This window comes from Phalacrocorax aristotelis, chromosome 12 (genome assembly GCF_949628215.1).
Source record: "Phalacrocorax aristotelis chromosome 12, bGulAri2.1, whole genome shotgun sequence".
NCBI classification, from domain to species: Eukaryota; Metazoa; Chordata; class Aves; order Suliformes; family Phalacrocoracidae; genus Phalacrocorax; species Phalacrocorax aristotelis.
The window spans coordinates 3,055,886-3,078,765 of NC_134287.1; the positions used below are offsets into that span (position 1 = coordinate 3,055,886).

The following is a 22,880-nucleotide window of genomic DNA, read 5'->3' on the forward strand; positions in this document are numbered from 1 at the left end:
CCCCTTGTCCTGTCACAACAGGCCTTGCTGAAGAGGCTGTCCCCATCTTTCCTATAGTCCCCCTGTAAGTACTGGAAGGCCGCAATAAGGTCTCCCCGCAGCCTTCTCTTCTCCAGGCTGAACAACCCCAACTCCCTCAGCCTGTAGGCTCATACCTAAAGTGTCTCTCCTTTCCCTCTTGAGACCCTACATATCTCTGATTTATTTGTTCTGGCCTCTTCTTACATCTCCTTCTCCCTGCAGCCACCTGGGTGCTGTCAGTAATCTAACCTTAGTCCCACATTAGCAATGCCATTTTTATCCACGTTCAAAAAAAAAAAGAAAAAAGAATCCTTTGTAAGCTGGTCTATGGGCTGAGAATCCATCCTGAAGAAAATGTTCTTCTATTAAACCAGTTTTAAGAGAAGAGGTTCCTGATAGTGTGCACCATCTGCTTATCTTTTAAAGAATTAATTGTTGTTAAAACATTATATTCCAAAGACAATCAGTGCTTTGTAGCACCTGCATCCCGTTCTGTCCCTATAGGTTAATGATGCTGCAAACATTTTGGCTTGTGAATAACTCTGAGTATGAGACTGAGCCTGTTCAACTCTGGATACATTCACACATGCTCAGGTTACTCCTGTGAGTGAACACGGATACGATCCGAGCCTGTGCTTGACTACTTTTTTGTGCAGTAGTCCTGCCTTTGTTTCCTTTCCAGGACTGTTGAGCATATAGTGAGATATCTCTTTTTTTGGTTTAATAATTAAGATGCTCTCTTTAGTCTCTGTTGCGATCTGAACACTTCACTTTAAATATGTGTGAGAACAATAATGCTAAAAAAAATACTTGTTTTTATGTTCCTACTTTACCTATTTTGAAATGGATAACTTTTCTATATACTTATTGAAAATGTTGTTTTCAGTCATTTTGAAAATGCGATTGAAAGTAGTCACTGACCACATTTTTGCCCCAGAATCCTTCCTCAAAAGCTTGTGAATTAATACTATTACAAGTTATGTGGTGTGGAGAACAGCTCCTTACTATTATTAGCAGGTTTCAAGTGTCTCCCTGCCTAGTAGCTTGACTCAGTGCTGTGCTGCCACACAGTTTAGTAACCTAAGCCAGTACGTTGAATTTACAGCATATTCAGTAACTATTCAGTCCTTTTACAGAAGCTGCATTAATCTTCGTGTTCTTTGTTCTGCCTTGTATTTCTGTAGCAGTTACATGTGTAACTCAGACCACAGCTCAGTATTACTGGGCTGACAAGCACACAGTGAGTACACCTGCCTGGGAAAAAAAATGTACAGAAGAATTTTTCACCAGAAAACTAGTCAGGTTGCAATGGGAGTGTGTCAGTAATAACAGGAAAATGTCTCAATAGATCATTTCACCTTTCTGTCTTTGTTATCAAAACATTTCAGAAGGATCTTTCATTGCAATGTTTACATTAGATTACAGGCTGAACTGAAAATAATTTATTTTATGATGTAGATGTTATAAGTAATATTGAATGGTGTATAGCTTTGTTGCTAGTGAAATACAAGGATGAAGTTTTTCCAAATTTAGATTTGGGCAGGGAGGATTTTAATAAACGAAAAATTTTGAGAGTTTAGCTTTTTGTTCTGATTTGGAAAGAAAACACTATTCAGTGTCTGAATATCCCCCAGAACCTGGCTTCCATTTTTCAGTCAGACTGTCCCATGCCTGTTTCCAACTTGAGGGGCTAAGAAGAGAATGTTTTTGCCAAAGAACTGAGAGACAGAGAGATTAAGAGACACATTCAGACTGCTTAAGCTCCTGTACATAATAATAGGCGACACTGAGTCAGGCACCTCTGAAGGTGCCTAGAGAGTGATTTAAGAGGCTCAGAGCTCTAGTCACACTGAAAGGTAGGGGAAGGGAAGAGAGCCAAGTTTTTCTCAGTGTCTGTAACCACATGATGATACATCTACTATGAGGAAGGAGATCCTTGTGTAAGTGCTGTGTGCACTGCAGGACTGCTGCTCGAAGTACAGTCCTTGCGAAGATGAAGAGTTGAGCCTAGGGAGTGCCCAATCCCTTCCTGTTCAGGGAAGCAACTCAGTGCTACCCACTGCAAATAGGTGTTGGCCACTGGGGTCAAACATTGTTCCCCAGTGACTTCAGTGAAGGCCTGTAGATTTTGGAGTGCTCTGGTTCCTTTCTCTGCTCTGTCTCATGCTGTCTCTGTGACCTTCCAAGGTGCTTGGGCTCTGTTCTCCAGTTTCCCAACACTGCCCTTCCCTACCAGAGGTACTGCAGACAGGAATCCACGGACGCCTGAAAGCTGCTGCAATTTTACACTGACATTTTTTTAAATAAAATGTAGGGAGAAATGCAGTGGCTTGTGTGGAGTATAAAGTACTGAGCTGTGCTCCTTATTGCTTGTGTAATAGTGAGCACTCCAAAGGCACTTAGTTACAATGGGGAACATCTGCTTTCCCCTTGTACTTTGGAGTAAGGGTGCAGTTTGGAGATGAATCTATCAATCATCGCTGCATAGCGTGGTTTTTCTCTCATTGTCGAGTGATCTCAGTTTGTGTGAACTAGATTTGTTTTGGATGAAACGAAACCAAAGGCTGCGCTCCAGATGCTGGTGGCATTCAGCCTGTGGGAGCAGACTAGATCTGGTTAGAAGTAAAGCCCCCACAGTGCACGTAATGTGGATACTGGGCCCTCTCTACCATCTGTTCTGTTCTCAGATCTGCCTCTACTGAGCTGCACTATTTGATAACTTTGGTACAGTTGATAAAGCCACACAACTTTTACAAATTAATTCAAATCTCAAATAGAAGTTTAGCAAATAAAAGTTCATGCTTATAAATTCATGTTCTTAATGATTTGCCAGATGTCTTATGGGCTGTCAGTCCAATATTCTCTCTCCAGCCATAGGTGGCACTAGATGTTACACGGGAGCGTGCAAGAAATCTTGCTGTGGAAAGAAAGTTGATTAGCCTGCCTGGTAAAGTTCATCTAACCCTGAAGTAAAGAGTTAGAGACGTTGAATTCTGAAACTTGAGGGGTTTTGTTTCCTCTGAAGTCATCCACAAGACTGAATGTACTTGTTACTGGTATCATGGTCGTTTTTAGGAGGCTTCACAGTGAGTTTGGTGCATCAAACAGATCCAGGTCAACACTCTTCTGAGATTCGGTTATTGCTTTAAAGAATAAGAGAGCAAAGAATTGTTCTTGACATAAAACTGTGAGTAGCTCCCTGTTTCATGCTTAATAAGTTAGGAGTCTAGTCTACTAAAGAAATTTATTTACTTCCTCCAGAGACCGCAAGTTCTCCCTCCCTGGCTGGGCTTGTCACAGTGCTCAGTGAAATACCGAGAGGCAGCACAGTTGCAGCTCTGTTGGTTGCTTTGTTCTGCTCTGGCAGTGATGCCAGGCAAAATTTACAGTTTGTAATTCATGGACTAACTGCTTTTATTAATGAGGATGAGTTCAGAGTCTGTTCATAAGTATTTTCCTGTTGTTTGCAGGGGACAGATTGTATGCCATGCTTGTTCTCTGAGCTGCCCTGTGATCATTATAGCTGTGGGCAGGGTCATTTAAACCAGCTGCACTGGGCTAACTGTCTGCTCTGTGAAATGAGCCATTGTTCTGGATCCCATTAGCTTGTTTATTTCTGCTGTGCTTTGGGTGGGATGGTCTGCTTGGGAGACCTTTAACTGAGCATCAGGGATTATTGCACAGTCAAATGATTTGGAGATAGGAAAGTGTTTTTAATAACGCTTAACACCGCTGCTTGAATCATTGGGCAAAGCCATTTGGGAATGCACAAAAATTTGGTGAGGCAGGTGATGGCAGGGGCAGTAGCATTTAGTGAAGCCTCACGGGTAAGGCTGGTTAACCTGGACGTGGGCAAAGGTTCTGCTCAAACTTGTGTCCACAGCTTATGACCTTGCTGTCTGGGTCTTCCAAGCACAAGTTTTCCACTATGATCTCAATGAGCTTTCTAGGGAGCCCACATTGGGGTGGATGTTTTGCCTTGTAGCATCTCTCCCAGTCTTCTCCAACAGTAATTGTTTCTTCTGGTTCCCTTAATCCACACACCTGTCACTATGGGTGGCAAAGGTAATCAAAGTTAACCATTTCTTATTTTGGGGAGAAGAGCTCAGACCCTGAGTTTTTCCAGAATGAGGAAATGTGGTGCTGCAACTCTATCTGCTTAAGCCCTACGAGGGTAGCAAAATGTTTCTTGATCAAACCTAAGCAGTCTTGAAGCTTCTCTTTTACAGCTGCCCTGCTGCGCCACAACTCTGCTATTGCAAAACCCGTTTCCTGTCTTGGCTTATGATAACCCTTGCCGTTTCAGTACAAGCTTTACATTCTCTTTGCTGATTCATGGCATGCAGCCTCTCCTTCTGTACCCTTCAGACCCAACTTAAAGCCCCTCTGCTAGTCATCTCCCTTTCCAATCTATGTTTATATGGATCTTCCCAAATAAAATCTCTGCTATTCAGTGTGATTCATAGCTAAGGCATATTTCTACAAATAGACAGGTAGGTTTATCTACACAGCAAAGTGGTGGTACCAAATACTAACAAATGTTTTGCTCATTTAAACCGTTTCATGCCAGTAACAGTATTGGTGAAGACAGGATAGCACAGGCTTTAATGTATGCTGGAAGCTGGAGGGTGTGCCAAGATCTCTGGAGTGCTTGGTGGAACCCACCTGTGTCTCTGAGGATATTGCTCCTGGTGTCTGCTAAGTCAAGCACACTACACTCTGTCCTTCCTTCTCCTGTGGGGATCCACCTTTCATCTCTGGTCATGTTTTGTGAGGATGTGCTGAGAATGATGGTACTGGAGGAACTGAAAGCGTGAAGATTCACTTGCAGAGAATTTAAGACTCCAGCAGGGACTGGAAAGTGGTAATGCATTTGTAATGGGTGCACTCTACTGAATTAATTAATTTAATTTTGCTTTCAGGCACTGGAAAGTGACTATGTCAGTGCACACCTACATCGCTGGATAGATCTTATTTTTGGCTACAAGCAGCATGGCTCATCTGCGGTGGAGGCAGTTAACACCTATCACCCTTACTTCTACGGAGACAAGATGGACCTCAACGTTAAAGATCCTCTGATTAAGAGCACCATCCTGGGTTTTATCAGCAACTTTGGACAGATACCGAAGCAGGTACCACTTTATCATGAGAATGGAGAGCATAATTTATTCTGATCTTGTAGTATTTCAACTGGAAAGCAAGAATAGAAGCTCAATCAGAGACATTTTCTGATGTAAAACTGTGGAAAGATGAAGAATAGACTTCTCCATATTGTGCACTGCATCAGTATGCCCCCACATACATGCGTGTGATTCCATTGTCTAACCATTCTGTTCTGTTGTATGCTATACAGCTGTGACATCAAATCTGAATTCTGCCCCTTCAGTACAGTCACACGAGTAACCGCTAGTCTGGCAATGGGTGCCATCAAATAAAAGGAGCTCAGAGTCTCCCCTGTACTTTTCTCTCTTCCGAGTCACTGGGATTAGCTTCGATCTGTGAGGAAGGGACGTAGTTTGATGGGAATGTAATAAGGGTAAGATTTTATTTTAATGAAGAGGTTCACGTATGATAGTCCTGGAGCCTAGGATTAAGGATTTAAACAAAGGTCTCTCCTGCCTGATCTGGCACATAAAGATTCATTTTTTGATGCCATTCCTTTGTTCTAGCTCTTCACAAAACCACATCCATCCAGAAATGCCCAAGGGAGAAGTTCATCGGGAAGAGAGACTGTTCTGTCCCTGCACTCAAGCGGCATTCTTCCTCCCTTGATGAGCAGCCTGCAAAATCTGAAGCCCTCACCAGTTACAGTAAAAGGTGCTTCAGGGGCTGTGCTCCATTTTCTGAGCTAATAAGTGCAAAATTCTTGCATGGGGTGAATCTGGATTTTCAAGAACACAAAAAGTAATCATGCGACTTTGTATGAATTGACACAACCAAGATCCCTTCTGCCAACTGTTGTTTGTGTGTGTGTTGTGAGTGGGCATTGAAAACACTCAAATACTCAGGACAAATCTTGAAACTTCTGTTGTAGAGTTCAGAACAGATTATTTTTTTTTTATAAAACACCTAAATCTTTTCTGTCTTCTACATTCTGAATATGTTAAATTGAAACATAAAGCTTACAGTTTCCCATTCTCACTCTCCTTTTTTGCATTCAACAGCAAAGTAAATACTGTCTGTCTTTCTCCATTTCTGGATTTTAAAATCCTCATCTTTTTCTTAATCTGTTACTTTCCTTACCATGACAAGGCTGGAAAATTTCAGTGTGTCTACTTTTTCATCCCATGGTGGCGTTCTTGATATCGCCCGTCTTTGTGGGCTCCCGTAGCTTTACTGCAGAGGCTGTTGGTGGCGTGCCTGGCATAAGGCAGTCTGTCAATGAAAAGGAGCTTAATGACAGTGCTGGTAAACCCCCTTCTTTGGAGCATGTCACTCCCTCTGCGTGGATTTATGTGGTCTGTTGGAGAAGAGTGTTTCCACTGTTCTGTCTGGAATCTCAGTTGTAGAGTAGAATTCTGTCTGTGGGCCTGGCCCCAGCACTGAGCCCAGCTGTGGGACGTGCCAGCCTCACCACACAAGCTGTGCAAGGAGGAAAGTTAACATAAGTGCTCTAAAAACAACAGAATTAAATGTTCTCTGTCTTGTCAGACTATCCCAAGGGAGCTATTGGACAAATTGTTCATACTGAGAAAGGCATTCTGGCTGTCGAAAGAAATAAAGTTTTGATTCCTCCTCTTTGGAGCAAAACATTCTGCTGGGGATTTGAGGACTTCACCTGTTGCTTTGGCAGCTATGGGTCTGAGAAGGTAAGAAAGAAATAGCCTAAGCATTCCAGAAATTAATGATATGTGTTGTCTTTGGCTGGTTTGGGCACCCATTTCAGAGGCTGTTGGGGGGCTGACTTCAGAGGATTCTGTATAGGACTTCCTCACAGTCGCGCTTCTTGAGGAATCTCAAGTTGGATATCCCAACAGAGTACAAAATCATTCTACGCTGCTGAAAAATGTGGCATTTCCCCTCTAAATTATCTCAAGTTTTCCTTCCAGTGTCTGTGTTGTCCGTCAAAATGAAGGAAAAACCCCATTTCATAGGTTGTAAGGACAATACAAGGTCTCCTGGCCACTGATTAGGAATTTCATTGTGCAGAACTTTCTGCTGGAATTAAGATGGGACCATCTGCCAATTCCCCTCTGGCTCCCAAGCTTAGCCCAGTGCATTCATTCAAAATAATAATGTCTTCTATTCTAGAAAGTTAATATTCTTACTTCTTTGCTGTTAAAAATCAATGGTCTATGTCATCGCACTGCTTGTTAGGGCACTTGACAGATCCAGTTTCTTCCTCGACCACAAACACACTGATTTTTTGGACGTGTTTGGGACAGCGTTATGACACACAGACACATCTGAGTTAGCTTGGGTACCAGAATAGCAGAACGTGTTCAGCAAGATACTGGCTTGGGTATTTGCGCAAGCCACATCGTTATGTTTTTACAGACATACCCACAGTCAGTGGAAGTGAAAAAACCACGAGATGTATTTTACTTTCTGCTCCCTGTGTAAAATTGTTGAGAGTTTTCTCCTTTGACTTCAATTAAAAACAGTGCTTAGCAATTCATAGTGCTGCTGTAGGTACAAATTGTTTTGTCTCTTCAAAAGTCAGGGTGTCACTGAGCCTAGTGACACTGAGCACAGTGAGTGTGATTACACAGTCGCTATGGGAAGTAGTCGGGAGCCCAACTTGAGTTCTCTCTGGTTCAAGAGTGTCTCTGGGCATGAGCTTAAAAGAAATTTTTGTCTACACTGTAAGTAGGTAAAGGCTTGCTCTGCCTGTGGTATGATTTTTGTAGCTGTGCCATCCAGCTCCACCAGAATCCCTGTTGTGTGGGAGAGAGCTAACGTAGAATGTGAGCAGAGGGATGCCTGTGCTATGATTTAGCAATGCGTAATAGACTTGACCTTGGTTTAGGCTGTTTTGGGTGCTGCTAACAAAGCCTTTGGCCCAGAATGGAATTTAGTGCTTTGGCTTTTGGCTTTTCCACCCAAGTAAGAGGAGGGTTGCGGGGCCTGGCACTGACACTGTTAGCAATGGCCATTGTATTCTGAGCTTTCTTTCTAATCTACATTGAATGGTTGCATTCTGTCACTACGTGGTGGCAGAATGAGTTTGCTAGAAGTTATGTAGGAAGCCTGTGGCACAAGAGGGATTGGGACTCAGGTCTCCTCAGACATAAAACACTAACCTTTGTCCAGCCTTTCTGTTTGGCCCCTGGAGGATGGCACAGCTGCGTGCAGCCACAGCCTGTGCACGTACATATCATGCAGCTGTGCTGTGAGCACAGATACTGGTTAAGATGAGCTTTTCTTTCTTGTATTTGAAAAAATGGAGACTCAGTTCTGAAAAATGGAACCTGGTATTGATAAATGCATGGTATCACCACGTGATCATTTGACTTAAAGCTGCTTTCCTGTACAGAACGTGACTACGTTTGAGTGCATGGCAGACTGGGGAAAGTGCCTCTGTGCAGTGTGTCCTTCAGCAACTACCGTCATCACATCTGGAACAAGCTCAGTTGTGTGTGCCTGGGAACTCTCCTTGGTCAAGGACAAAGTGAAATGTATAAACTTGAGACAGGTGAGTATTGTGTCCCTTTTGCTATGGAAACTTAAGGAAAACCGAAAGATTAGTTCCTGTCTCTCAGGTGACTGGCAAACACCTTCGGGTGAAGCAAGAAGGCACAAAACCCCCTGTAATCAGCAGTATCACGTGACAGCCTGTTATCAGGTCAGGAGCTGATAATATTCCTTATACCCACAGTTTATAGTTATGACTTCTGCCTGGGTTTTTTTTCCCCCCTTTGGTAGCATTTCCAAAGTTTATCATGATAAAAGAAACAGTGAAGATAAGGCATGTGCTCTCCTCACTTGAAGGGCAGCCAACCCTCGGATTATTTTCAAAAACCAGTATCACCTGGAGAGGCTTATAGTTATTTTTGGGCTGCTACAGCAATGGGCAGGATCTCCAAAACAGCCTGCAAAGTTATCTGATGGGGATGAAGGCTCAACTAGGCAAAGTTCTTCCTGAATTCAGACATAAAAAGTTTAGCTGTTACTCCATGAGGTAGGGATGCATCCAATAAGAATGGTACAGTTTGTGTCCTCATTGTTCAAAGTCCTTTAGTGGCTGTTGATTTGGAGCTCATCTATAGTCATCAAACAGCTGTATAAATGCTATTTCATTTACAAAAGAGAAACTCTCATGCAAGATTTGTGTGGTTCAGCTATGGTGGGTTCTCAGCTTTACAAGTAAAGCTAGAGTAGACCTCTATTGTGTCTGAAAGGAATCATGGGACCCTTTTCCCCTAAGAAATCAAGAGGAAGAAAATGCTCTGCTACTTTTAGGCAAACTAATAAAGCGCTAATTGATCAGCAAGGTCTCCAAGTGTTAGAAGCTGCTTCTGTTCATTTGCTCTGGAGGGATATTCAGACAATATTTCAGTGGTTCCCATACCCTGAGCCAAAACATTTTATATGTCATTAAATTATGTGAACACTTCAACATCTGTTGGGATGCCAGAGAAGTATTTAGACCATTTATCTGAAATTCTTGTGTGTTGAAATTAGCAGGGAAACTGTTTAGAACCGCCTCTCTTCTGAGGTTTATGACATTTCCTGCTTGAGAAGAAACCAGAAATATAAGACAGGATCTTCAGTGACGACTTTTTAATCCAGCTGGTTATTATTCCAAACCAGAACGTGGACATAGAAATAGAAGAAATAGCAGTAGAGAAAAGCATAAGTGGCAGTATTTACCAGCATCAAACTAATACCGGTCAGGGGGTCAGTTTGAGTTTCAGGCAACTGTTTGAAGAGGCTGTCTTTTATCTCCAGTATAATGCCTTTCTCTTTAACAATCTAAAATCAGCTTTGCTGATGTGTTCCACTGTGATTAATCTGGTATTACCCAAACTCCACAAAGTGGCATGAGATCATTCAATGACAAATTCTGTATTTTTCCCTTCTCTTTGCTAGCAAAGGCCTTTTTTTGATGACTGTCTGGCATAGATGTAAATTTGAACTAAGGTTCTAAATGTCTTCCAGTGAATTACTTGCTGCTTTCATATAATTCACTGCTTCATGGTGGCTGCTTTTTCTGCTGAACAAAAAAATTGTATCATCTTTCCTGAGAGAGTGAGCTTTGCTTAAGTAAAGCTGATGTGCTATAAAGCGGATGCTATTCACTTACCAGCTGTCTCATGGGACTGACACATTCTGGTTGAGAATGTAGTAAGGTACAGAAATTATATTTCAGCAGAAAAAGTCACTTTTCCCTCTCTAGCAGGGGCTGCTTCCACAGTTTTGTGAACCACTGAAGATTGAGCATAATAGCCTCAGTATTGATCCATGCAATTTACCAGTTGCTTCAGAGTTCATGAGCAGAGTGATCCATGCGATCCAGCCCCCAGAATTTCTGGGCCAAATGAACCACCAGACTGGGAGAAGCATCGGGCAAGCTGCGCTGTCTGCCACACAGACCTCTCAGGGAGCTGCTGAGTGTGCCTGTGAAGCGTCTGTGTCCGTGTTAGCCAGTTAAGTTGGATGGTCAAACTTGGTTTAAGTTTTCATGGACTACGCATTCCTGCAGTGAAACTGGTCATCTTTTGTCTTTTGATATTTGTGAATTCGCTCTGGAGACAGGCCTCACGGTTCTTACTGCAGATATGCTGCAGGATATTTCCCATTAAGGGAAAACCTGTCAGTCTTTGCAGAGCAATAATGAGGAGACGGTAGAGAGCTAAAAGTATGTGACTGTTTTTGCATGAATATGCTTTGAGACCCTTGTGCACTGAAGCTGAGATTATAACTGGTCTCAGGTCTAGCCCTCTCTTCCACATTCAGCTTGTATTTAAAGCACTTCACTGCCAGGTAGGGTCTTTCTGGGTTAAAAAGAAAAAAAAAAAAAGTGTTTTATTAAAACTTTCACAGGAGCTTAGCTTAGCTTGACTTGGCAGTTTGTCACAGTAGGTATATGTTCTTTCATGCTTTGGAGGAAGAAGAGGAAATTTGGAGCCCTTGAACCCGCCCTATCCCAGCCCTTTTTGCAGAGTTCTTGTGCACTTCTCAAGCACAGGCACCGGGTTTCACCCAGTCCTTTGTAAAGAGACTGTTCTACAGCCAGTCCAAAGCTATTGCTGAGCCTCCTTTTCTAATCTCATTTGACTGTTTCTGACTGCTGAAAACCACTGTTGGAGATGCCATTTTGTGCCAGTATTTTTAGTCAACAGTTCCTGTGCATGGAATAAATCATAAGCTAAAGGTCGTCTCTCGCAGTTGCAGGTCACCTTCAGTAGTACATAGCCTGTTGCAGCTCAGCTTCTTCAGTGGATTAATGTTTGAATACCGTTGTCCTAGTAACCTTGGCAAGTGGCAGCACATGTTAGCCAGCAAGAGTTCAGGCTCTCAGTCACATGCTGGAAAAGCCTATAAGATGTGTTTGCAACAATCACCCGGGACATGTGGCTCTCCTGCTCCATGCTGAACTGAGACAGAGCCTGAAGGTGTGCTAATTATGTCGTGTAGAGAAAGCCAGCAGGGAAAATGCATTGACTGTTAAAAGCAACATTAAAAACTGGTCGGTCTGATTTTTCACAGTAAGGCAGCTAAAAATGGAGCCCTGAAAGGCCTTTTAGGAAAGCTGTGAAGGACTCTTCCTCTGTTGCCCTACAGGCCTTACTTCCCTTCGTGGTTATGCAGCAGAAATGTATACTGCTGTCACTCCAGAATGCTGCATTAAACAGTTGTCATCAGTATACTTCTAGCCATGATTTCTCTCTGTGCTATTGAGTAGCCTAAAGTGTAGACTTCTTAAATAAAACTCTTTAAAGCTAAATGAAACTGGACAATGTCTCTAGAACCTATAAAACAAACAAACAAAAAAAGGATGTTGGATAATGATGAAAGAGAAAGGAATTTTTATATGGCTTTAAAGTAAAAATTATCCCCAAATGCTGTTTTTCTTTTTAACTAGAACTAGAAAAAATACTAATACTTGTTCAGAAAAACAGAAAGAAAAGACTGGAAGGTTACTGAAATACAACCTGATAAGTTTTGTTTCAAAATGTTGGGTTTTATTTAGATGTTGAGAAATAGTAATTTCCAAGCATACATTTTACTTAAAACTGCATGGACTGAAGTGAAAAACAATGTTTTGTTGCTGAGCACAAAGCACTGTCGTAGAGTCTGAAACGTGTACCAAGGGCTCTGAGTTAATGTGCAGCTTGGAGCAAATCATTTAATCTCTGGAGACTCAATTTTCCTCAACCACAAGCTGAGGACGAGGATGCTTCTAGAAGATCCTTTGGGATTTACCCCTCATACCTTTTTCAGTTGTCCAAAGAATGACTAGGTTGCTTGTTCTTACTAGGCAAATGACAGCAGGACTGTGGTTCCCCTGTAAATCAGCCACCTTCTGCTGTGGTTTATTGGCTGCTTTTTCCCCCACCAGGCTTTGTATGGGCACACTCAGGCAGTGACCTGCCTTGCAGCATCTGTGACCTACAGCATCTTTGTGAGCGGATCCGATGACAGAACCTGCATCATTTGGGACCTGAACCAGCTGACGTACATAAACCAGCTTCCTGCCCACGAGGCAAGCCTCTCTTCTGTTGCCATCAACAATTCAACAGTAAGATCTTCATTTATCATCTTTCTTCTGATGTATCCATGAACATTTCATGATAATTTAATGGGTGCTCTTCCCAACATAAAAACATCCTGAGAGTCTGATACATTGATTTTTTTTCCTTTCTACAGAGATTGCTAATAGGGTTCTTAATGATGAGAGGCGAGCACTAAAAGCAACATCTTAAACTGAGTAGCTAAGAAGTATCTTTGTATGGGTAGATAGCAGGATTAAACTACTTTTAGTTTGTGGAGGATGAAGTATTACCCTAGTAGCTCCTGGATTTGGCCCACCCATAACGTTATTGCCTCCATTATTTCATTAATTTCTCCTGACATTCATGCAGCAGAGCCAAGTCAGCTGCGATGTTAGCCCTCCGTCTGCTACCTCAGCTGACAGCTTCCTTCACTTTTGTGGTGACAATGTTGGCTTTACTTTCTCTTCTACTCTCAGGTGTGGGGGGGGACCCTTGATAGCAGCAGGTATACGTCTGTTGTGGACTGTGCCTGGCCAGAATTGTATGCGTGTTGATAGGAAAATATTCTGTATTGGATTTTACTGTAAACTCTCTGGACAAGATTTTTTCCAACCTTCTATCTCCCAGAAATCTTGCTTGCACATTTATATTTTCTCTCTCTGTTAATGTACTAGAGTAGGATTCCAGCTGCTCAGACAATCCAAGGTTCGATCCAGTACCAGAGCTTGTACCAAGAGAGGCACAACAGTTCATAGCAGTAAGGAAGTAGGCAGACAATCTCTACTTAGTCTGTGCAAAAATAGCCATCTCATATCAGAGCTTTGTCAACCATGCAGTCTGACGGTTAGCAGCTGAGGGTGGGAATTTACATAGCCTGTTCAGCGTCAGCTCAGCTCCCAGCCCCACGGGTCCCGGGTAGTGTAAAATGGCCAATGGCTTCATCAGGCCAGTTCCGAATACCCTGGTGATCCCTTATGAAGCCAGCTGAAGCAGTGCTATGTATTCAGAAATGAGGGGGTGGGCTGGCACAGACCATGGGCTTGAGACCCCAAGAGGACCGAGTCCTCTCCTTTATGCACCAGCCCACCATCGACAGCAGCCTTTTCAGTTGGAAGCTCCTTTTCTGGAGCTGACCAAAACCAAGACGGTCTGTGCCAGAAACAGTCTGGTGATTGATCCAAGAGTGATCCAGCTTGTTGGAGTGCAAATGGTTAAACTGATTGGACAGTTGTCTGCAGAAAGGCTCGTTTAACAAGCAAAACACCTTAGGAAAGTATGACTGAAACTTCAAGATAAAAAAGATGAGGGGGTCCATATGCTATGGACGAAAAAAATCTTCACGTTAGCAGAACAGGATATTTAATTCGGAAATGCTTTTTTGTTTATATTTTCTATATATATTTATATATTATAACATGAAGATAGAAACAAAATGTTTCCATTGTGCTAAATTAAATATTTTGATTGACACAAAACTACATGTTTGATAGCCAGGTTTTTTCCTGGAAAATCCAGAATGTTTTGAAGCAAGGTTTTGAAGGAAATTTCTGAACCACATATTTCCTGTGAAACAAGAAACTTATGCAGCTCTTTGTTATGTGACTGTTGGTTTTTATACTGCTTGAGCATCTAGAAGCTCCATTTATAGATCTAAACCTTATGGTGTTTGGTTCACGTAGACACAAAATAAAAAGGCTGTCCCCAAAAGTTTATAAGCTAAGGAGGATTGTACCAGCTTGCTGTAACTAATGATTTCAGTTAGTTTTAAATCCCTGCTCTAGACCTGAGAAGCACTGTAGATCATTAACAAGTGCCTGGACATTATGTACTCACATGCAGTATAATCTCTTTAATTATTGCCAACTCTGTTTCGAATGCACTGTCCTTGTTTGATTATCTTCAGAATTCTGCCCTGAAGTGTGAAGAGCCCTGGCCCCAAATCAGGCAGGGGTGAGGTGCTGTGTTAGCTGATTTAAACCAGATGCATGCTGCTCATTTAAGGGCACGCTGGCCTTTGCCAGAATCAGATGACTATGGTGATGGTGTTCTATTTAGCTGGTTCTTAGTACGCATCAGGGGTGGAAAGGCTAGGCGGAATTTCAATTAGCAACTTGATCAAAAGGCACTTTTGATAAGGTCGTTTAAAACTGCAGCATTTGCTCTTGGTTGTGTGTGTTTCTTGCCCCTAAGGGATTACCTGGGTTTCTGCTTGCGTGCAGCCTGTGCTAAGGCTGTGCACCTGCACAGAAGGGAGAGGAGAGATTCAGTTGCAAGAGATGCTCTCGGCATCAGAAGTGCAGCTCACAGAATGCTGAGCTGGTCATTGGTCAAATGCAAAGCACAGTCTAAAAATGCGATGACATTAAGCTCCCTGTGAGGGGCAGAGGAGGATTGTGAAACCACCAAAGGCTTCGCACTAAGCAGGTGAACACCGTGTCCTTGTTTAAGAGAATGCTTATTTGTAAAACTTAAAAGAGCACTAGTCCTGGCTCAGAACCTGTGCTAGGTGTTGCCTGTGCACAGTCCCTGTCCCTGACAGCCTTTGTTTCTGCATTATCTTGCTAAATCTGAGACAGTTCGTTTGGGTTTCTGCAATGTAAAAATATCAGAATTTTTCATGAGGAAAAAAAGTAATTTTTTAACTATTTCTGGTTTAAATCATCTGCCCAGAAGAAAAACAAAAGTCAGAATTTAAGTCAGAACCACTCTGTAATTTACAATCGGCACTGAATAGCTGTGAGGAGGATGAGTGTAGGATCTTGAAACACCGCCTTCTGCTTTGTTACAGGGTGATATTATCTCTTGTGCGGGATCTTACCTATATCTGTGGACAGTCAATGGCCAGCTTCTTGCAAGCATTAACACCACCTGCAGCCCCGAAAGCCGTATTCTTTGCTGCTGCTTTGCAGAGGTGATGGACTGGGACATACGCAGCATCATCATCACGGGAAGCACAGACGGAGTGGTGAGGGTAGGTAGATGAGGGAGAGGAAAGGGAATCCTGATTCGCTGTAGGCCAGAGGCAAAATTCTATGTCCTGAATGGAGGGACAGAGCTACTAAAATCCCATGCCACTTTCTTAGCAGGGCAGCACAGGGCTTAAGCTAAAAATCAGAGTAAAAACTTTGCTTCCTACCAACTCTGATCCTCCTGAATGGAGGATTCTTTGCCATTCAGGAAGAGTTTTGGAAATGTGCTTTCTTAATTCTCTTGTGGTTATAAAAGCAAACATTACATTCCCCGTCAGAAAAATGTTTGAATTTGGTTTCTGAGATTTGGCTCGTAGCTCAGTTTGAGTCACACTTTCTCAGGAACAGGAATTCACTGCTGGTTCCACCTCCAGCCTGGTGGGAGAGCTTCCTGGGATCCTCGTCAGCGTGGCAGCCCCCGCAGCCCCCCCAGCTCCCCGCATGCACTTCTCCTGTGTGATGCCAGCACAGCGCAGAAGGAGAGACAACTGCGAAATCCTGTTCTGACATCGGAATTCCAATTTCCACCCCTTGCCGGGAAGCAGGCTGCCACACCTCTCTCTTGTTGCATTGTTATAATCCATGTTTTTTCCATTTTTGCCTCCTTGCTGGCACAGCTGTGGAAGACTGAATACACCGATGCCCCGGGCCAAGCTGCGGGACTGAGACCGCAGAGAGGCACTACGGAAGAGCCAGGCAACACGGGTATGACCACGGGCTGGGCTGTGAACTGCAGGGCGACTGTGTGCTGCAGATCTTGTTTGGCTGTGAGGAAGAAGAGGTGGTGTGAGCACAGTGGCGTGAAGGGGAGATGGTGCAGGCAACTGGTGCACTGTTACTATAACCAGCAGCAGCAGGAGTGGGTAGCCACTGTCCTACCCTAGAGACAGAGACCAGCCCTGAGCCACCAGTCTCAAGGGCACATCCTGTCTGGATGAAGCTGGAAGCTCCTTCATAGGCTCTGTCATGGGTTTTATCAAGCTTGATAGACTACCTTTCTGCATAAACCTAGGAAACCAATGAACTCTCCTGGCTCCAGAAAGCCCACTCCCTTGGCACCTCTGCTGATTAGCCTGTACTAAAGTATCCTGGCACAAGGTCAGAGTGGGCAGGGCCAGATCCTGCCCTGGGATGGCACAGGGAAGTTTGTTGCCTTTGCCACCTTAAAGGAGGTCAGAGGCCCGTCAGACTGGTCAGAGGCCAGCAGCAGGCCCTACTGCATGGAGTTGTTTTTTCAAGGCTGTGCCAAGCTGAAGCCAATACCCTTGAGTCCTTGAAGAGCTGAGGTTAAGATGATGATGGGGCTACGGTGCTGACATGTATTAAAAACTTAAGCTCATTTCTCTGTTCTAACAAATACTGGAGCTGAAACCTGCCAGGGAGCTTTAAAGGCACATCCTAAATAGCACGGCTTGCTTATCTTCGCAGCACATCTTACAAGAGAAATGAATTGTGGCGTTAGTATGTATAATTTACACCACTTATTTGCTGTGATCCTCATTATGGACATTCTCTATTACTTCAATTTTAGGCACACGATTTGTGTAAATATAGAGCTAGAGATGTAACATCTGCATAAAAGGATATTATACAGTAATTGGGCATTACCGCTGAGATCTTCAGAAGCACTGTTCATGTAACTTGGCATCTACATTACTTAGATTGCTACGTTGAAAATCATCATACATACAGAGGCATATGGGAAATGCCAAACGAGATGCCCATCCAACCTTTTGTCATGTCTCTGAGAGCAGCTAGAGCCAGATGCTTCTAGGGAAGGCGCAAGAACACCAGAGATGCCAGATGTGAAATAGTCTGGTGGTGGTAGCTACAGGTTTGGTTTTGTTGCAGTCTCTAATCAGATTGCTTTAAATCAAAGCAAAAGACTTAAAATTCCTTCCCAAATCCTTCTAGTACTACATAGTAATTTTGCAGCTTCTTTTTACGTGTACAAACCTCCAATTTGTTTTACAAATTTCCTACATTCTGGCCCGTAACTTCCTGTGGCGTTTATCTCCACGTCCTATTTTCTCAGGTGCAATTGCATAGGAATGTCTTTGAGCAAACTGAGATTACAGCTATTTTTAAAATTTATATCTTAAACAGTTCTCCAAACTAGGACTTAAAAGCTGCTCCTGGGAGTGCAGCAGAGTCAACAAGCATTGAGCAGGCATCTGGTGATGCATAGAGCACACACCTGTTCACACAAGAACGTAAGGGCACATGTTCACGGACGCATAGAGCACCAGCATTCCTTATTAAAGAGTTGAGAGGTGTAATCAAAGCAGCTCCCTTAAACCATTCAGGTTACTTTAGAATTATTTTAAATGGCCAAATATTCCCAGGTCTCATTCTCTGCATTAAAGAAAATAAAATTAATACAAAACACAGTCATTGAAAAGACCAAAGTAACTATGATTGAGTTACGTTGTTAGGCGTGTGTGTATGTATGTGTGTATATGTGAAACGTTCTCAGCATTTAATTATTGGTTCTGTTATGAGCAGATTTAGATAAGTTGATAATACCAGGGCTTTATGTAATTTCTTTTTACTAGGCAATTATGGGCTGTATTATATCCTGGCAGCAAGGTATTGTGGGGCATCTTATTAAGCATAGAGCCAGTGAAAACTGATGAACAATTTTGCTGAACTAGGCATGCAATTTAGAAAGCAATAATACACAAATCCAATTTAGCACACAATTGATACAGCCGCACGTCAGCACATGTAACTATCATAGCCACAAATTAAATTGGGATGGGCCTATTTTGCAACAGCACAGGCTGAGATTAAATATATTTGTTCTCAACGTAACAACTTGCTGACCGTAAATAATAACAATCCCATCCATGCTGCCCCCAGACACTTCCTAAATATTTATTTTTAAACCACACAACAGGTAACAAGTGTGGAAAACATCTTGTTCTCTGTCGGGAACTGAATCCCAGCCTTGCCTTGACTGGAAAACCAAGTAAGAGCAGCCCAGCAGTGACAGCGCTGGCTGTATCCAGGTACTGTCCCTCCCTTTGCATCTCGGCTGGTGTCCGGCAGAGGGCACGGCGCCAGCCTCGGGGTCTCCATTGCTCAGCCCCAAATCAGCAGGTTGTTTTATCTTATTCTGAACTTTGTATCACTGCTGGGTTTTTGGGGTTTTTTTGTGGTTTGGGTTTTGTTGTTGAGTTCTTTGTTGCTGTTTGGGGTTGTACTTTTTTAAAAATCTCAGTCACATCACTCTGTCTTAGCCAAATGCAGTTGCTCTGGGAGCTGGCCTGGCTAACTCTATTAAGCGAAGGATGTTGGGATCGTCAGTGGACAGACAGAAAACAACCCAGAAGAAATAGAAGCTTTTGACCAGAATAGTTGTAGAGATCAGTAGCTGCTACACTGTCTCTGCACCACAGAAGAAACACTATCCTAGGAGTTACTGGAGATGCTTTCTCCTTAAAATATAAGCAGGAAGTTTTTGGCCGAACGACAACTTTGTTGCTAAAACTAGACTTACTTTGCACAGCCAGCAGTACGTTAGTTTATTCAATCCCCCTCCTGCTGTTTCATCTGGCTGTAATATCTGCCATTATCTCCTACCCCAGGATGTTACAATGTACTGTAAAAGAGTTGCTGTGTTTCTCTCCAAAAGGTTTGGCATTTTGATAGCTGCTAAAGCGATTCCTATATTCTGCATGCTCAGATTTAGAGCACTTCGAGGGTGATGCTTATATGTATTGAAAGTAGGAAAGTTTGGCACTGCATGCGGCAGAGATTTCAGTGGCTGAACCCATGACAATATGTGCTAACATGTCTGAATCCTGAATCTAGCCAGCAGATTTAATTAACGTTCATGGATTCTCAAGATCAGTGGAGGGTAAGAGCTGCTGATCTGGCTAGATTGTCCACAAATAACCCACTGAACTCCAGAAAAGTTTGGATCTGATTCAAAGTTCGGTCTTTGAAGTATGAATCTTTGTCTTCTCTAATTCATTGTTCTTCAAATTTAACATTAACGATAACCTGCTCCCCTGAATGTTGCATCCTCCTAACCGATAGACATACAGGAGACAGCCTCCTATTTGGATCTTGTTCTTAAACATTTTTCTCTTCTTTTTCTTTCTTTCTCAAGAAATTCCTCCAAGCTCCTAGTTGGTGATGACTGGGGAAGAGTCTGCTGCTGGTCTGTAGATGGGTAGGAAGAAATAGCCAAGAACTTTTGTTTTTTCAGCCTTTTGGATGGAGAGATTAACCTTCAAAGCATGAGAGAGTCAGAGAAACCAGAAGCCTATGGTGTGGGACTGAATCTCAAAGGAGTGGTTGGACTGACTCTGCAGTCAACTCTGATTGGAATTAGAGACTGGACTCCAAAGTTGTGAGAGACACACTGACAGACGTGCACATAGACAGTGCGATTTTGCAGTATTTGTCACGGGAAAACTTTTGTATTTTAAATGTTATTTTAGATACTGAATTTGGCATAATACATTGTATTTCACAAAAAAAAAATAGCTAGCAAATAAAACTGCCTTGATTATGCCAAAACTGCCTTGATTACGCCAAAGAGCAATGTAGCTTAAGAAAATTAACATATTCTAATTTTAATACCATGAGATCAGAAAATACTGAGGCTTCAAACAGACCTTAAGTGAGTTTATTGCAGCACATTTGTTCTTCTTAACATACAAGTATGTTAATATCTCTGTTCCTACTCTTCCTCCTTCCCTGAATCTGCATGAAAATGTAGGCATGCCTTCGGAAAAGCTCTTTTGTTGGCAAAGTGAAGGTAGGAATTCCCAGGTTGACAGCGGAGCCCAACCCCCTGTGAACACGTGTTATGGTGCAATTTTTAGTTTCCTAATCTCTGACTTGTTTTTTTTCCATAACGAGCTAGGTGGGTGAAACGCATGGAATGGGTGAGGATGAAGATCTGACACAGCTAATCAACATATTCTTTCATTCTCCTCCTTCACTTCCTTCTTTCCTAGCCTTGTTCTCTGGAATATCAGTACATGAGACACTTCAGGCTTTACCTTCAGAATCACCCTGCATAGTGGAAGTGGGTATATGTGGTATAAGAAGGCTGAGGCCATAGTGTAACAAATTTAAGTGCCATTTGTGTCCCTAGTGGAGATGGAGAAAGTGTGAAAAATCAAACTCCTTAACATTTTATGCGAATTTGAAGGTGCTAAACTGATAACTCTCCCTCTCCCCTGCCCCTCCTTGACCTGGTAAAGAAACTGAGTACCTTCTCTTACGCACAGAACGGCTGATTAGCCGCTTATGCAGAGCAGCTTCCTGAACACCACAGACTGGGTCAGGGCAGGAGCCAGGATGAAGAAGGAGGACATTGTGGCCATGAAGGCCTTTGTGTTTGTACCACCCAACACACCCCTGAACAGGCAGAGCCAGGAGAATTCCCTGACTTCGGCTGTCCTGGGACGGGCTAGCACTGCAGGAGAGAAGCCCTGTGTATGCTGCACTGGACAGCCAGAGACTGAGGAGCGTGAGGAACTGCTATATGCCAAAATCTTGGTGCTAGAGACTTGCCGACATCATTAGGAAGAATCTGGAGTAGAAGACTGGTCTTTACCGGTCTTCCTCTAACACCACCATCAACTTTCTTCTTCCTGTAGTGCACTGCTTTGTTCGTGACTCGACTTTTGAATTATGGTGCTGAACGAGCAAGACTTCCCATGGCAGACAGCTTCCTTAAGAGTGCTGAGACATGTTCCCCCCGCAACCCACCCTGCAGCTCAGTCTAACCTCCACAGTGAGTGTGAGGTAATTGCCTGTGGAAAATGCAGTCATTAGAGGCTAGCTCATGGTGCAGACATACAAGGAAGGCTACACTGTGTCTACACAGATGACCTGGCTGGTTATCCTTTCTATCCTCCAAGTGTGTGACTTGCTCACTCAAACACTAGCCTTTCTGTGCTCAGTGAAATATACTCTGAAAACAGGCCAAAACGCACCAATGTTTTTGCAATCAAAGTAACCTGTTGGAGCAAAGGTGGGCCATGCCTGACTTTCCTTTTCCTGAGGACCGGGGAAAGGTCAATTGTCATAGAATTCAACAAAATTAAGTACACTCCTTTTCTTTCCCCCTCTGCGCATTCCTTAAAAATAAGCTGTGATTTGGATACACAGACAGCAAGACTTGGACTCTGGTCAACTGTGCATACAGCTTTACTGAACCAGGATCAGGATGATTAAGAGCCATGAAAGACGCTTACTACCTGTGTTTTCATCTACCCAGTAAGCACCCTGATAGCTTGCTAATTGTGTCTTCTCCTTTAGCTTTTTCACGCAGCCTGTCTTTGCCAATAGCAGCTACTCCCATTCCTAGAGCGGGCGCTGGCACGTACTTCGCAGCCTGGGCAGCAGCACTAATGGTTCCTGTTCAACCTGACTTTGGTACAAGAGGCAGCCAGCTGTAGGCTAGCCATGCACGGATTCAACAGGCTTATCTCTTTGTGCCTAGCATCAGTTGTCTCACATCCTCAGGAGAAGGACAAGGTGCATCAGCTGTTGTTTTGGATCATGGAGAACAAATCCAGAGCATGCATGTATGAATGGAAGTCAGCAGGTAAAGAATGAATGTCTTCCCGAGTCATTCAGGCAGTTTTAATTTGGGATAATATAAAAGGCAAATAGATAGAAATGGGCTGCAATTTCCTCCTGGTGAAAATTCTGATTAAGAGTGATTTGCTGTACACCAGTGCTTGGTTGAGAAAGTTTTGGTTTTTCTCTAGCTCTGGAGAATTTTTCCCCAGAGTGATACATCACGGAAAGAAATGAGTACTGTAAGTACCCAAAACACCACTCCTGGCTTGCAGAGTCAAGATTACAAATATAATCATGTTGCAGTCATAAAATTTCCTAGGTCTAATACAGCCAGTGTGTGTGTCGGTGGCAGAGCGTTACCTGGTCATTTTTCTGCAGGCAAGGCTCTGTGACATGAAGTTTTTGCTAGTGATTTGTAATACATGGTTGAACAATTAGCTGAAACCAACCCTCTTATAAGCACCTACGTTTATATTTGTGTTGGTTTCCTGTGTATTTGGTAAATGATGAATGCCCATGAAATTCTGTCAGCTCTAGGAGTGGAGGTAGCTTTCACTGGCGCATACGCAAGGCTTGGTGTTAGCTCAGGGGCAGCAGTGGTGCCTGCTGAGTGGGGATCCTGATGTGATGCTGGTTCTCTAACAGCTGCATGGGATGTAGGCGTAGCAGATCTAGAATG

General features: G+C 43.1%; 1 protein-coding gene across 1 annotated transcript in view; it reads left to right on the forward strand.

Annotated features, from left to right (window-relative positions):
* WDFY4 (WDFY family member 4) overlaps nt 1-20,178 on the forward strand; it is a 144,522-nt gene extending 124,344 nt beyond the window's left edge. Inside the window, exons 54-62 of the mRNA XM_075107505.1 lie at nt 4,944-5,153; nt 5,691-5,838; nt 6,673-6,830; nt 8,498-8,656; nt 12,527-12,706; nt 15,469-15,651; nt 16,267-16,354; nt 18,549-18,660; nt 19,767-20,178. Coding sequence (XP_074963606.1) covers nt 4,944-5,153; nt 5,691-5,838; nt 6,673-6,830; nt 8,498-8,656; nt 12,527-12,706; nt 15,469-15,651; nt 16,267-16,354; nt 18,549-18,660; nt 19,767-19,833 — 1,305 coding nt within the window. The 3' untranslated portion in view covers nt 19,834-20,178. The remainder of the gene's footprint in view (nt 1-4,943; nt 5,154-5,690; nt 5,839-6,672; nt 6,831-8,497; nt 8,657-12,526; nt 12,707-15,468; nt 15,652-16,266; nt 16,355-18,548; nt 18,661-19,766) is intronic.
* Nucleotides 20,179-22,880: the final 2,702 nt, after the last annotated feature.